A 16,282-nucleotide genomic window follows, 5' to 3' on the forward strand; every position below is an offset into this window, starting at 1 on the left:
GTTCATTAGAATTATATTATTGTTAAATCCAGTTACTATAAAAAAAAAAAACAATCATTGCTTTGGGTGTTCCACAAAAACAGTAGGATGATTCTGAAATATGAGCTTCCTTTAAATATTCGTTCATACAGTCATGGCCCTGACCTGTATATTTTAGACCTCGTTGAAATTGGAAACTTACACTTACAAGAAATAAAAAGAAAAAGAAGAGACATAAATAAATGTCTGATTTATGCCGTGGTTTTCCCACCTCGGTGCAGGGACCGGGCAGCTGTGTAAAGTGTGCCCACTACATCGATGGCCCTAACTGCGTGAAGACCTGCCCTGCCGGCATCGCGGGCGAGAATGGCACCCTGGTCTGGAAGTTTGCGGATGCCAGTCACGTGTGTCACCTTTGCCACCCCAACTGCACCTATGGGTGAGTGGAGGAAGCTCTGGGCCTGGAAAGGAAAATGCAGAGCAGAGTACTTCCTAATCTTGCAGATTCTTAGCTGTGTGGCCTTGGGCAAGTGTCTTAACCTCTCTGTGCTTCCCTTTCATCATCTGTCAATTAAGATACTAATGCTGCGTAGCTATACCAGGATTTTTGTGGTCTTGAGTGAATATGGATTATGTTCTTAAAATAGTGCCTGGAAACACACGAGCGCTCAATCCATGATGGCACTGATGGTGGTGGCGGAGCTGGTGATGAGGTGGTAATAATGGTGGTGATGGTGATGATGATATTAGTGTTCTTGAGAGACGCAGAACCTTCCCATTAGACTTCTAAAAATCAGGAGTTTTGAAAGTTTTACAAGTCTGTCCTAAGTTTTTCCAAAACAAAATTTTTTTTAATTGCATTTCCATGGAAGAACCCTGGGCCTAGACTCAAGGATTTGGGAATGACTGGTAGCTGGTCAGCCTCCATCATTTCACCTTCGTAAGTTTCGGCCGCCCCGGGGGTACATGGAAGGGCCCCGTCACTCCATGGCCCTGGGGTCCAGGAGTGTCAGTCCCAGGTGACTGAAGAGTAAGTCCTCAGCCAACATGTGGGAAGTCTGCAGTCTCCTCTGTGGTCTGCACATGCCTGTCTTCTCCCTCTAATTTTAGTCTGATCTATCTGTGAGTTCCAAGTGATCTTGAACAGTTTACCAAGTGGACCGCCAAAAGAAACAAAAACAAACAAAATCTGAAGCCAATGATTTAATTTGAGTAGGGCTGACGGTTTTACAATATTTTATATCCCCCGTCAGGAAGTGATCCTTTCTTCCTATAGTCAGATACTCCTTTTTTAGATTTCAATAAACTTTTACAGTTTTGTTCTTTCATGTTCTGTCTAAATCTTTTGCATTTATTTTTGCTGTTGTGAAATGGCTCGTTTCCTGGTACATGTTCTAATTTATTATTTCTGATATATGATAGCTTTTGATTTTTTTGACGCGAGCATATATTCATCTCATATTGCTGGTCTGTACTGAATTCCCTTTGAAATTAGTGTTTTATTTTGTACTTTTTAGAATTTCTTTATTCAGGAGGGACTGGGGATTGAACCCACGACCTCATGCGTGCTAAGCACGTGCTCTGCCACTTGAACTACACCCTCCCCCGTGAAATTGGTGCTTCAGTTCATGGTTTGGAGTTTTCCAGGAAGAGACTCCATATCATCTCCAATAATGCGATCTTCATCTCTTTCCCAAAAGTTTCAGATTGTTACCAAGTCCAAACTCATTCTGCTCGCCCCACAACAGGCCAGTAAATCGGGAGAGGAGGTGTTGGGGCAAGGAATAGCGGCTTTATTCGGAAAGCCGGCAGATCGAGAGGATGGCAGGCTAATGTCTTGCAAAACCATCCTGCTCCAGTCAGAACACAGGCTCCTTTTATACAAAAAAAAAAAAAAAAAAAAACCAGCAGAGGGGGTGTGGTTGGTTGCTGCAAACTTCTTGGTGCAGGAATCCTTTGTTCCTGCAGCTGTCCACAGGTCAACCTCCAAAACAACAAAGGTTATTCTCTACTCTGCAACTTTGTTATTTTTACATGAATGCAGAACCAGCAAGACTGAGCCTAGGAAACAGGGCACAGTGGTTAAAGCTAAAGGAACAGATCACATATGGAGTCAGATTTGCTCTTGTCTATAACAAAATCATATTACAAGGGCCAGAATTTCTAGAATAACACCAGATGCAGTAGTAGTGGACGGCAGGATTTTATATCTGATGGAGGTGGGAGTGGCTGTGATGAACCACCGGTAAGAACAATATTTGCTGTTAGTTAGATCCTTATTAACGTGTTAAAGAAACAGTCATGTATTCCTACTTTTAAAACTATTTTTTTAAATCTAGAATAGATTTTGAATTTTACCAAACACCTCCTTCGTAGCAACTTTAAGATTTTTTTCATATTTTCCCTTTGGATGGATCAGCATGCTGGTTATATTGACCAATTTGCAAATTCTACAAAGCACAGTATGAACTGTACCTTGCTAGTTTTTCAGTTAATCAATTTTTTTCATATTCCACAAAAATGAGCAATTTGGGGACAGATTCTCTAAATGAGAATTATACCCCCTATATAAAATAAATACATCTTTCCTCCTTTCTCTATCTTTTGGAAATAAATGTGTTTATACATTGGTATGTCTTGAACATGTCATCAGTAAAAAACCCCAGTTTTATGTATTCTTATTACTGGCTATATCTTCCTCCATAGGAATTCAGTAATAGAAATGGATTTAATTTTTTAAATATGGAGAAATGTTGATGGGGGTAAGGGAAGATAAGAAAACATTTCTTTTACCGTGTATCTGTGTTGTGCACGGCATTGTCAAATACACTGCCTCGTCGATGTCTCAGAGTGGACGGAGTGCCTCCTCGACCTGTATTGTTAAAGGGACACTTAGAAAGGCTCTTAGCCGGCAGCGCCAGACCCCAGCTGTGACCTGGGAGCAAGCTTGCTTCCAGAAGCCATGCCCTTCCCGCGTGGCTGGGGTGGTTGCCCTAGAAAACGGGTCAGGGACTTGGAGTGTTGTAGAAACCTGAATCCCATCAGGAGACCAAGCGACACTCAGAGGGCTGGAGAACTCAGGTTTATTACACTGGCAGGCCCAGAGGAGTTAACACTCCAAGCTCTGGACCCCGCCTGTAGGTTTACACAGGCTTTTATAGGGTTTTAGGGTTCGATTATGTTCATGCCATATGCAAATGAGGTATTAGAAATGGACCAATCAGGAGCGAGCTTTTGGGAACCCGTGGAATTTTAGGGGTTAAGTTTCGTTTTCCTGGAAGCAAGCCGTTTTTCAGAAGCGCAAAAGCAGGAAGGCAGTGGCCCTGCCTGGGAGGTCTTGCTGGCCCTTTGTGGGTTTTGCCCCTTCAGGAGCAAATCCATTTTTAAATGGGGCCACATTTTCGTAGGAAATCATGAGAGGAAGGCTTCTTTGAAGTTTTATGCCGATTAACTAAATAATATGAAATTTTGCCTGCTTTAATTACATGTGACAAAAAAGAAAAAGTCAAGTGGGAAGACAAGGAGTAATTTTTCTGATAAAATTAAACGACAGTGGGATATGGCCTCTTTGTTTGGTGTTCAGCGGTCACTTCTGCAGAGTTACACACGGTGCCCTCAGCTTTCCCGAGGACCTCTAATCTGCTGGTGCTCAAATCTCCCCCCTGTGTGGTCCCTGTGCTGTGACTGTCCCAGCCAGTCATCTCTCCAAATATAAACCGGCCCAGCCTTCCCCATGAGCATCTCACCCATCAGGAGCTTCTCGCTGGCAATCCCACAAGTGTCCCAGGCTGCACAAAACCCTGCTTCTCACCCCAAATTTGCAATTCCAGTTTGCGATTTAGGCAGTCCGCCCGGCCTAGTGTTCCCATTCTGTTCCAGTCTGGACACAGACAGGCATTATGGGGGAAAAAACACTAGACAGAAAGGGTATTTCGAATACGGTTCAGTTTTATCCATGGTCAGCCATTAGCGAGTGTTTTTCGTCTTTGACGATTTGGGTTTTCCTAGGAGCTAACAGACTGTGGAAAAAAGGAGAGCTCCCGGGTGTTCCACTGCCTGAACAACCCTGGGGAGGGATGAAGGCCCCCCAACACTTGCAGGGCTGGGACCGCATCTTCTGACTGCACAGAAAGAGGTCTCAGACCCTCCAAACCAAGAGGACCAGCGATCAGAGCCCTTTTAATGAAATAGAAAAGGAAGAGACCCCGTTGCCAGTGTGTGCCCCCCCACCGAGCGCCTGTCCCTTCACGTATGTGAAGTGCACGCTTCATCTTTCTCCAGCCATGAGTGCCCGTCTCTTCCGTTTAATGGGAAAATTTCATTTTCTTCTCGGTGTTCACAATGACAAATGTTGCAGTCCTTCAGAGCCAATTTATTCTGCCTTGTCAACCACCATCCTGTAATCAAAGTAACAGATGGTGGTCTCGCCCGTAGAAGGGAGCCCCACTGCTGAGGGGTCACGTTAAGAGAAATGGTGTCTCGGCTTCGTGTACATTTCAGGTGTGTGAAAGCAAACCAAGCCCGCTCCTGCTCCTGGCTTTCTGGGTCTGCAATCATCACCCCGATTTCCTAGCACACATGTCTTCACTTGTCCCCCTACCCCCCAGCTCCCTAATCAGTATGGCCCAGGAGATGGTTCTAGCCTCGGCCCCCTCTGCTCCCCGCCCGCATGGACGTTCCAGAGCCAGCTGTCAGACAGCTGTCACCTGTATCAGAAGAGCCGAGAACCTTTCCGTAATGAAGACCACAAACCGTCTACTCTGTCCAGTGTTAGAACAACCCCTGTCACTCAAACACACTTGCTGAGTGAATGAGCAAATGAATCCATGAATAATAAGTAAATGATGAACCAGCATTGAGATGCACTGTGATTCTGATGAAAGTCATTTGACCCAGGATGCCTTACAAGTTAATAAGAATTTTCCGAGAAGAAACAATGCTAAAAAAGTGAAATGATCGAGACGTGTATTTCTCGTTTTCAATCCCCACAGCTGTGCCGGGCCAGGTCTCAAAGGCTGTGCAGAGAACAGGTAAGTGGCTGGGCTCTGACCAGAAATGAACAAAGGGACCCCCGGTGAAGGTCATGCTTCCCCACTTTTCCGGCTGCCCTCTGCCTTGGCAGGTCCTCGCCCCTCCCCTGGGCCAGCCTGGGCACCCCTGGGAGACCCCCCTGCACACTGCTGGCTGTGCTTCGGTGGGAGACCCGGGGCCTGAGTCCTGGGGCGCTGGTCCTCACTGCCCAGCTCCTCTTTGTCTGCAGCCCACCTCTGACTTCTGGGGTCACCAAGTTTTGCTGGCTCCTTCTCCTCTTCCAATGTCTCTTCTTTTTCCTCACTGACCCAGGTGGCCTTACGACAAACCTGGGTTTTGGTGAGCTTTCTGGGTTCAATGACAAAGCTCCCGTGGCTTCCTTTAGCATTTCAGTTGTGATCGATTTGTCATCATTGCCTGAAATGCTGCACTGAGACAAGCAGAAATGAGAATTCCTTCTCAGACTCACCAGGAAACAGTGGTGTCACCAATAATAATGTTGGTCGAGGAATCGGAATGATATAACACAAGCCACGCACCAGCCTTTCCTCACGTCCCTCCCAGAACACTAGCCAAACTTCCAGGCACCTCCGCCATTTCTAGTAATATTTACCAAATTCCTTCCCCCAGCAATCTTCCTCAAGGTCAGTCAGCTCACCATCCCTCCCGCCTTCAAGTGAAAAACAGTAAAAACAAATAGGGCGGTTTCCCAAAGATAAGGATTTCCTTTTATGAGGACACCAGCGAGCTCCGTCCAGTCTTCATCCTACAGTCAATGTCTTAGTGATGGCGATGTCCACCTCATCCCACCTTGAAACCAGCCGATGACCGTTCTTTTGTTGTATTTACTCCTTTCAACTTTTTCTTCCTCTTTTCACTCACTCGCTCGCCTTTCCTATCCACGGAACGCGTAACTCTGTACAGATTCGTCTTTAATAGCTTCCAGTGCTCCCTTCAAAATGGTTAAAACCCATTAATTCAAACTGCATTCATTGGGGAGACAGGGTAACTCAGGAGATGACTTTTGCACTCGCTAAGAAGAAAGTGTCGTAAATCCTATTTACGTGACGTACGCTTGACCCACTTAGGAGAAATTTGTAAGGATGCTGGCACATTTGTGTATGCAAATGGTGCTAGTAATTTAATCTTTAATGTTAACATTTCTACCTGAAAAAAATAAAGTTTACCAGAACCTCAGATAGCACAGATGCTTAAGAAGAACAGCTTTGTAAAGATTCAAAATTCAGAAATCTGCCAATTCAGATGGTTCTTTCCCCAGAGAGAACCAGAGTTTTGAGGGTTTGTTCCCCCGAGCTCCGTGGGAGGGAGGGGAGGACTGGAGAGGTTTGCGGCTGCCTGGCGACATCATTCGTCCAGGCCAGCAGTGTGCTGTGTGTCAGAATCCTGCGAGGCCTCGCCGCCTCCAAGTCACCCCTACAGTATTTCACATGCCGTGGTCCCACCTTGAGAGCCAAGGGGCCCTTCAGAAGTCCCAACATTTTTGGAAGGGTCCCTCCATCCAGCCTGGCCAGTAGACACCACGCCTCTCATGTGCGTGTGTGTGTGTGTGTGTGGAGTGCCACGCTGGAAATGCACGGAGACACAAATTCATATGAAAAGTATGGCTGAAGTCAGTTTTTTCCAATTATTTGCCTTCTTTATCTGCGGATGAAAATATAATCATTATCTGGAGAAGTCCAAATGCCACCTCAGTTTTACAAACGTGAAAAAGCGGATTAGGGAGGCTCCCACAGTGGAAAAGCCGGAACCCCTGCCCTAGGACTGGTCCCCCAGTGTGCGCCTTCTCTCCTTCAGCATCCGCGCCCTATCCCACTTTTCTGAGATGGTTTTAAACGATGCCACAGCGTCAGACCACGCGGGAAACCACGTGAAACAGAGTCTGCCCGCAGACCCCACCCACCCTGTGCGTCTCCCCCTCCTTCCAGGCCCAAGATTCCGTCCATCGCCACCGGGATCGTGGGGGGCCTCCTGATGGTCGTGGTGCTGGCCCTGGGGGTCGGCCTCTTCCTGCGCAGACGCCACATTGTCCGCAAGCGCACGCTGCGCCGGCTGCTGCAGGAGCGCGAGGTGAGCGCGTGCGCAGTCGGGGGCGCCCCTCCCCATCCCTAGCCCCTCCCCCTCCCCATCCCTAGCCCCTCCCCCTCCCTCCTCCTCCCCCTCCCTCCTCTTCCTCCCTCTCCCTTCCTCTTCCTCCCCCTCCCTCCCTTCCTCCTCCTCCCCTTCCTCCTCCTCCACTTCTCCCTCCCCTTCCTCCTCCTTCCCCGTCCCCCTACCCCTCCTCCCCATTCCCCCTTCTCCTTCCCTCCCGCCACGGGGAGCAAGGCCCCCCACCCCCCAGGGGGGAATGGCAGGTGCAAGCTTGCATTTTAAATGTCATCATATTATTACACTTTGTTAATTGCAATTTAAAAAAAAAAACAGAAAGAACCTCTGAATGTCCAGTTATGACCATCACATGTACATTTTGGTACGTGGATGCAGGGAAACGCAGCTGTTTCTGGGTTGAGTCCTGCAAGATACAGGGCTGTGGCCGCCGGTGTTCAGTACGGTGCCCCCCGTTCGCCCCCCTGCCCCCCAGCACGGCCCCGGCGAGGAGGAAGGCTGGGGCACAGACACCTGCTGTTTCTGTGAAGGCCCTGTGGTTCCGGAGATGTTAATTTGGGAATATGCCACCGTCTACACCAGCGGCTGCTGCTTTTTGAGCGCTGTCTGTGACCAGCGTTATCCCTGACTCTATGATTCCCATGAAAGGGTCCTCTGCCAGCATCCGTGTTCCCCCATGTGTCGGAGGCCGGGTCCCTGGGAGGAGGGACCCCACACCTCCCCCCACCATGGCAGCTCGGAGCATCACGGCGCTGGCATGTGAGGGGGTCGCGACCACCACACACCACTATCCTCACCCAGGTTTTCTCAGTCCAGCTAATTGGCCTGGAGACAGGAATGGAAATCACACTTGGAGCAGCGGAGCTGCTGGGTTCACGGAGGCCTGCAGCCGGGGTCGGGCCCCATCCTGCCAAGCCTCTCACGACGTTAGAGCAGGCGGCCCCGTCTCCTGAGCGAACAGGGCTGTCCTCGGTGCCCAGGCACCCGTGCACGGGGGCCACGGCACATCTGGACCCGACAGCCCTCCCGCGGCTGGTGGCCTCAGCTCTTCCCCTGTCCCTCCCAGCTGGTCGAGCCTCTGACACCCAGCGGAGAAGCTCCCAACCAAGCTCTCTTGAGGATCCTGAAGGAAACAGAATTCAAAAAGGTCAAGGTGCTGGGCTCCGGAGCATTCGGCACAGTGTACAAGGTGAGCCCCCCGCGCACCGAGGCTTCGGGGCCCGGCTCTTGGGGGGGCCCCCCTCGGCCGAGGTCTTTATCATGGTCTTTATGCCACTGAGAGTTTGGGAAGCGCCAGTATTTCCCCCAAGTTGTCTAGAGGAAGTCTGTTACGGTGACAAGTAAGTGGTCCGCTGAGACCTGTACTCAGGCACAAACATTTTCAGGGGCCACAGCTCGCAGGCTGGTGGCACACGTGAGGCTGAAAGACGGCCACTCATCACCGCAGGACAGCGTGGGAATAAAGCCCAGCTCAGAGCAGCTTCCTCGTCATTTCTTTTTCTACATCCTCTTTGCCTAAATTCAGATTTCAGATCGTCCTGGACCCAGTGTCTCAGAATTCTGGACAAAGTGACATGGTTAATGTAACAACTCTGGTCCCAGGAACAGGATGGGTAAAGAGATACTGATGTGTCGTGACTCTCGGCACCGGCTGTGCTGGGCTCCTCGCCAGCCCACGCGTCCCACGGTGCCTGTGTGACGATTGCCAGCCAGCGTCTCCCCCTCTCTTCGTCTTAGGGACTCTGGATCCCAGAAGGCGAGAAGGTTAAAATTCCGGTCGCGATCAAGGAGTTGAGAGAAGCCACGTCTCCGAAAGCCAACAAGGAAATCCTGGACGTGAGTTTCTGCTTTTTGCTCTCTGGCTGTCCCGTGGCTGGCGGCACGTTGCTCTGTTTCAGGCTTTTCCCACCACCACATTCTCAGTGGTCACTGCTCCCGTCTTCTTCCCTTGTTGCTGAAGTTGGTGTAATTCCGTCTCACGGGGAGGACACCCCTCTTCCATTGAATTATCGCCCCCAAAAACGATGGAAATTTGCTGTCCCCTGGCATCCACCAGGGGCTGCCTGCCGGCTAGTGGCTTTCCACCTGCTCCCAGTGAGCCTGTGGGGGTAAAGTTGTGCTCGGCGGGCTCTGGATGGAGAAGGGGAGGGATCACGTGGCTGGGGTAGGTCTCCAGCCCTGGTTCCTTCTGACTCTTGAAACGCCTGCTCATTTTGTGCCACAACTTATCTCATCTGTGAAATGGGTTTTTAAAGGTGCCTCGGATTAACCATGTGGTGTTACTCACCTTCCGTGCTTTCTCTCAGAGTAACTAAATGTTATTTCCAGTGTCTGCTGATGGCTGTGAGTCTTGGAAATATTCTACAAGATCATTGTTATGTGTTTTCCCTTTCGATTCTGCTGAATTTTGTCCACCTTCTCTGGACCCTCACTGTGCACTCTTAGAAAGAGGCTGGATGAAAAGGGGGCCATCCTGGAGTCTGGCAGAACCCACTGCAAGATCCCACCCTCAGGGTCCCGGGTTGACATCACTGGCCTCTGCTTGCTGTGGGTGGACGTCCCAAGGCAGAGCCAGAGAAAGAGGAGGTGGAGGGGCTCAGCAGTGAGTTAGGGAAACAGTCCAAAAAAAAAAAAAAAAAAGAAAGAAAGGAAAGAAAAATGACTGCTTTTACTGACTCAGAAATCTAGAGAACTTAGTTCATCTTAAAACCAGGAAGAAAAAGTCAAATGCAATAATCTTCACTCTTGTAGCTAACCCACAAAATGTGTGGTAAGCAAAGCCAACATGGACCTTTTTTTTTAACTGAGTTATAGTCAGTTTACAACGCTGCGTCCATTTCTGGTGCACAGCGCCGTGCTTCAGTCACACGTGAATGTACATATATTCCTTTTCATATTCTCTTTCACCGTGAGCCACTACAAGATCTTGAATATATTTCAACGTTGGGCTTTTTTAAAACGTGTCCAGATGCAGTGAGTTTCCCAGGGTAAACCCTCTACACCTCCGTTTCCTCCAGGCAGCCTCCCCTGACTTCACTGCAGCAGGAAAGTCTCTCCCCAGTACTTTCTGCACAAAAGATGACGCATTAATACAGTGCGACAGAAACTCTGACACCTTAATGAAATACTCATCAAACCAAGTTACCTTTCATTGTAACGGTTTATGTGTTAAGGTGGAGGCTGTTGACAAACTGTGAGCTCCTGTTTCCACAACCCCACAAAGTACAGCGAACAGTCAGTTTGCAAAGTCCCTTCACTTACATCCTTCTACGTTGTTCACCTGCGCTACTCAGAAGGAAATCCGTTTTGCACGATTTGCTTCCCGAAATTCACTTTTCACTCGTTTAAGGCATCCTGGCCACTTCCAGTGGACGACTCTGAGATGTGAAATTTCAGCATCTGCTGCGCGGAGTTGAGGGCGGTTTGGAAGACAGATGCTGGGCTCTGGGGAAGGACAGAGTCTCAATGCAGAGGGCCCTCCGGGACCCCTCAGACTGGAGGAAATCTGCTTCTGTGGGGGCAGGGGTGGGGTGGAAGGGAGAGGAAGGGGAGACTTTCCAAAGTTCAGACTTCCTGTTCTGCCTTCTGCTGTCTCTGTCCTGCCCCCCGTCTGTCTCCCCTCTGTTGTTTTTGTGTCCTGTCCGCCCCTGGTCTCTGTCTCCTCTCACACCCCTGTCGTGGCAGCTCCGTGAGCGCCGGCAGCCTGAGGCCCCCCTTGTGGCTCCCGATGCCCCCGTGGGGTGGGGGGGGAGCTGCCCCAGAAGCCGGCCCCCCGAGGGCCAGTCTCAACAAGGAGTTGAAAAGCCAGTTAATCCCGGGCCAGGGCAGCCCGTGGGTCTGAGCTCGTGCCTTGAAACACTCACACGCACTGGGAACCGGCTCCCGGGACCCTGACTCTTGTTCCTGAACCCAGGCCAGCGCTGAGGTCCATCCATCCCATCCGGAGCGGCTTAGTTAACTGGTAAAGTTTGTGCAATGCAGAGGCACCTCTCAAGGTGGACAAACGCCTCTTCTGAAGGAGTTTAAAACCCGGTGGAATCTTTTCCCCCAGTTCCTCACGTGAAATAGAGTTGGACTAAATGAGTTGGACTCTCAAGGCCACCGAGCCTCGCGGCTCTCGCGCCTTGTGACTCTGGCCTCTGACCTCAGCCTTGGGACACCCCCCCCCCCCGCCTTGAGCGTGGGCTCTGCCTGCCGGGCTGCGCGCCCCTCTGGGGAAATACCAGGCATTCTTGCTGGAGGTCACGGTGCACCTTTGAGATTCCAAGATAAATAACTAAGAACAAGGCTCGCTTGGACTCCCGCACACACTCAACAGGACGCATGACCAGACAGCACCCCCCGATCGTGCCTGGGTTTCGGGGTGCGGAAGGGATGACCTACTTCTGATGCTCAACCAAATTTTAATAGGTTCGGGGACCTGGCAGGGCTCCGGCGGGCCCTGTGTGGCCCGATGCCCACGGCCCGAGCTCTGCTCCCCGATTCCCAGGTCCAGGGCAGCCCCTCACGGCCCCCCAGCTGATGGGCCGCTCAGAAGTTTCCAAATCTCAAGCAGATCTTGAGAAAATCGGAACAGCCCGAGGATTTCTCCTGTGTTATGGTTGTACGGTTTCCCAGACTCAAGCAGAGACATGATCTGGGCTTTTCTGGCAATCGCACGGCCTGTTACTGTTTCCGCAGACTTTTCCAGTTTCAGTTTAGGGCAGGCAAGGGAAAGAGGGTGCGGAACAGGTTGACACACGTTCTCTGTGTGTGTCCTAAGGTCTAGAGCTCTCTGGTGGCCCATCAGCCACCAGAACACCCAGCAAGGCGTCACGGGCGAGGGGGGTGAGCCCGGAGGGGCGGAGACCCCGGTGTCAGAATTGTGATCTCCCTCCAGTTCCCTGGGCCTCAGTTTCCTCTTGAGATGAATAATGGTTTCAGAGGAAACCACTTGCAAGGCTGTTCCAGGCCTAACTTTTTATAAATAGCCCTTCTCGAAGACTCAGGGCTTCCTGAACGCCCATAAATGTTAAATAATTTCAATGATTCCAACGCAGAAGAGGAGAGAGGCCGCCCGCCCACCCGCACTCGGGGAAGCATCCAGACAAGAGACACCAGAGCTGGGGGATTTCTCCTGTGAGAGAGAGAGAGGCAGGGTCTCTGATTGCTTTGAATTTCTGGCTTTGTGGGATTTCAGTGTATTTCCGCTGTGACGTTTCTGAGGTTTCTACGTGCCCAGAGGTGTGTTAGACACCCCGGGAGTGGCCGAAGAAGGGAAGGTCCAGGCCCTTGGACCAGAGTGCTCCCCGCCCGGGCCGAGGCGGCGGGAGCAGGTGTGGGAAGTTGAGGCAGTAAGTAAGCCCCACCTCCCTGCGTCTCACGTGGCACCCGGAGGGGCCCAGGGAGTCAGCTGACAAGTTTGCAGGCAATGCTAAGTCTGCTTACCCGAGGAACTACAAGATGCCAGATCTGGGGTCCATCAGGGAAAGAGAAGGTGGAAGGGCGTCCGTGGGCCGGCGAGGGCCTGAGCAGGAGGACCAGAGAAGCCTGCGGGAGGAGAGGCGGTGCACAGCTTCCCCGGGAACAGCGAGGCCAGGGGAAGAGTTAAGGCCAGAAACAGCATCGTCACATTTGTGATCAGGAGTCTGTCCGTGCGCCCCTCGCCCCCGGCCCCGCCACCTGTCTGCTCTGTCCACACTGTCACCTCCGGGCCCTGTGGTGCCTTTTCCGGGCCCCGGCTGCACCTGCTTCTGCACACACAGCCCACACCCCAGCCACCCCGCAGCGGTGAGACGGGCCAAGGAGCATCCGCACTTTTCCCCTGGAGACCCGGTGATCCCTTTGGCATCGGCTATAAATTGGCCACCACCCTTTGAATCCTAAGGGGAAAGAGATGGAATTGATGGGTTGAAAGAAAGGATTCCCTAATTCCCAGTTGGACAAAATAGAGGCCCGGTGGTGTGCGGGGTTGAAGATGGAATCAGTTTCCTCCACCCGAGACTGGCAGGAGGGTCAGAATGACGTCTGTAGTCGTGGGCCTGTGTCAGCCCCTGGGTTTGCAGGGGTGACAGGGGCGGGGGGCGGGTTTTGCCAAGCAGCATGGTTCTCCCATCCCAAGACTGAGGAAGGGGCCACACAGACCACCCTTTCAGACGAATCCTGGCATCTCTCAGAGTCTGTCATCTCCGTAGATGTTTAATGTCTTCTGTCTATTGCAGAGTTGGAAGCCAGGCCACCGAAAAGGCTTCTCTGCTGCGTGTGGCAGAGGCCCCTGTGGTCCCTCCAGGAGTTGTCACCTTCGCCCCCCACGGCACCCGGGGCGAGGGTTCCAGAGCTGGTGGGCACCTCGGCATCAGGGTGCAGGGCCAAATGCAAATTCCCACTGGCCCTGCTAGCATTTTTGACCTTGAAGTGGAGTCCTTTGTGAGGATTGTGCAGTGCCCAAACGTGGTTTTCAACCCACACTCTGCCGGTGGCGAGGCTGCCTTGGTCTCTCTGCGAAGCGGCCCCCACATCCACCCAGAGGGTGTCACCCACAGATCACCTGGGAGCCCCGGCGTGCCTGTCCCCTGCACCACGTGCACCTTGTCCTCCACAAGCACACGCTTCCAAACTCAAAATCGCGTTCTGCTGTTTCCCCTGGAAACGATGCGTCTGCCGCCCCATCAGCCACCGCAGGGAGCCTCTCTGACCCTCTGTCTCCTCTTCTGACGCAGGAAGCCTACGTGATGGCCAGTGTGGACAACCCTCACGTGTGCCGCCTGCTGGGCATCTGCCTCACCTCCACGGTGCAGCTCATCACGCAGCTCATGCCCTTCGGCTGCCTCCTGGACTACGTCCGCGAGCACAAGGACAACATCGGGTCCCAGCATTTGCTCAACTGGTGCGTGCAGATCGCGAAGGTGAGTCGGAGGGGCGCGCGGCAGGTACGGCCTCGAAGCAGGACTCGTCTCCTGGGGTGGCGCGATCATTAGTGACAGCCCCAGAGGAAAGCCCCAAGGGGCAAAATCAACAGTTACGTTCTGCATCCTGGGGTAACCGGGAGTTTGCCAAGAGTGTGTGTGTTTATGCGTGCGCGGACACAGTGTACACTTTCATTTGGGACCAACTGAATTGATTGTCTTTTGCATTAGATCAGTGCCTGTCCCACTGCACACTGAAAATATAATTACTCAGCGACAGTCGCACAATTTTCTTTTTATTGCGTGCCCTCGGTGTGGTGTTAGCATTCTCATTTCCCTGGCTTTCTTTCCGTGGTGATGTGTGGCAAAGGAGGGGGATGTGGCTCTCGCCCTGTTGGGACTTGGCCAGCACACCGGGCCGAGGCTGTCGGGTGACAGAGTGGCAGGGTGGACAGGCAGGTGCTGGCTCTGAGGCCTGATGCGCTGCGGCCCGGGGTGGACAGGTGCTTCTCCGGGGCTCCTTACACATCCCCCTGTGACAGCCAGATGCAGGGCGAGGGGGGGCCTGAGGGTGCAGACATGGCCCCAGCTGTGAGCTGAGGACGGGACCACAGCAACGAGCTGGGTATTAGCTGCTCATACGGACATTCTTCGTCTCAGACCTCTCCCTCTGGACCCCAGCGCTGCATCCATTATTTGCAACCCAACTTGCTAAATTCTGTTTCCTTCTGGCAGCGTGTATATTTCACTCAGGTGAACGTAAGGAATCTGTGGGCACCCCCGTCAGCTCCCTCGGGCACCGGGGCTGGTGGGGGATGCTGAGGGGGCGTGTGGGCGCCAGGGAGGCGGAGGCCACTGGTCGTGCCCCTCACCCCAGGTTGGTAGCGTGGCTCGCCCTGCAGAATTACTCCCGAGCCCGCTCTGGACAGCCCCCAGCAGAAGTGGCGGGTGACTCGTAAGACAGACAGACACGTCTTTTGGGTGTCTCTTCGCCCGGGGCCGCCCAGGACACCCCACGATGGGCTCCTCTGGGTGAGGCAGGGTCCCCTCCCAGAACTGAGGCTCTCTGCCAGGCTGGCCAGGCGGGAGGCTGCCTCCCAGGATAACAGACAGCCCAGCACTGCTCTGGTGCTGGCCAGGGTCCATTTCTCCCGGCGCCCAGGGACTGGGGATGTGCCTTCTCAGATCCCCGCCTGTCACCTGGTCACAGAACCAAGCAGTTACATGCCATTGTGAAATGCTGGTCCTGGTGGAGCCCACGTGCCCCAGACACCGCGGTGACATGATTCTCTGCATGATTGTCTCGGTTTCCTGGGGCTGCCACCAAAATTTGCCACAAGCCTAGTGGCTCCCACAACAGGTCAGGAGTCAGAAGTCAGGGTGTCAGAAGGGCCAGCGCCCCCCGAAGACTCCAGGGGAGACTCCTGCCTCCCTTCCCATTCCTGATGGTCTACGCGTTCCCTGGCTTTGGCTGCATCTCTCCCATCTCTGCCTCCGTCTCCCCGTGGCCTCCTTGCCCGTGTCTGAGTCCTCATCACCTTCTCTCTTGAAAGACACCCCCTACATCCAGGATAATTTCATCTCAAGATCTTTAACTAATTAGATCTAAACCCTATGTCTGAATAAGGTCACGTTCTGGGGTTCTGGATAGACGTGAAAACTGGGGGGACTCTGTGCCGCCCCGTACAGTGGCTGATTTCAGTGGGGAGGTAGTTCGCCCTGCGTAGGCTTCCCTGAACGTAGAATCATTCCTGGAGGTCTCCTCTGAGCCCAGAAGTTCTCCCTGAGTCTCTCCCCTGATTATCTGAGGCAGAAGGGTCACCGACAGTGGCTTTCCATGTGAGGGACACATAGCCATGGCACGTTGTGCCCAATACAGAACTGGGTGGATGGTGTCGTGGATTCAGATCGCACTTCTGGCTTTTGTTAGGTGGTCTCTCTGCCCCTCGTCTTCGTGGCTGAAGGTGGGGCTCTGCCGTCTGTCCGCCTGACCCCACTCAGGACCTTGGGAAGCACCTGCCTCGGGCCCCGGTGCCCACCCGACGTTCATTCCTTGGTTTTTCCCCCATATGTGCCTGACCACAAGTCTCTGCATAATTGGAACTTTCTGTGACCCTCAAAAATCAGTCTTCCACAATGTGAGCTAAAAACAAAAACAGATCTGGCAGTGCCCGCTTGCAGGACGAATTCAGCTCTGCCCGGGGTCCCGGTCAGGTGTGAGTTTTCCAAAGTGGCTGAGCTGCGTTTCCTAGGCTTGAAAGTTT

General features: G+C 52.5%; 1 protein-coding gene across 1 annotated transcript in view; it reads left to right on the forward strand.

Annotated features, from left to right (window-relative positions):
• EGFR (epidermal growth factor receptor) overlaps window positions 1-16,282 on the forward strand; it is a 181,285-nt gene that overhangs the window by 144,871 nt on the left and 20,132 nt on the right. The window contains 6 exon segments of the mRNA XM_074358554.1: window positions 261-418; window positions 4,971-5,009; window positions 6,957-7,098; window positions 8,201-8,323; window positions 8,872-8,970; window positions 13,833-14,018. Coding sequence (XP_074214655.1) covers window positions 261-418; window positions 4,971-5,009; window positions 6,957-7,098; window positions 8,201-8,323; window positions 8,872-8,970; window positions 13,833-14,018 — 747 coding nt within the window.

The sequence above is a fragment of the Camelus bactrianus genome, chromosome 36 (assembly GCF_048773025.1).
Source record: "Camelus bactrianus isolate YW-2024 breed Bactrian camel chromosome 36, ASM4877302v1, whole genome shotgun sequence".
Classification (NCBI taxonomy): domain Eukaryota; kingdom Metazoa; phylum Chordata; class Mammalia; order Artiodactyla; family Camelidae; genus Camelus; species Camelus bactrianus.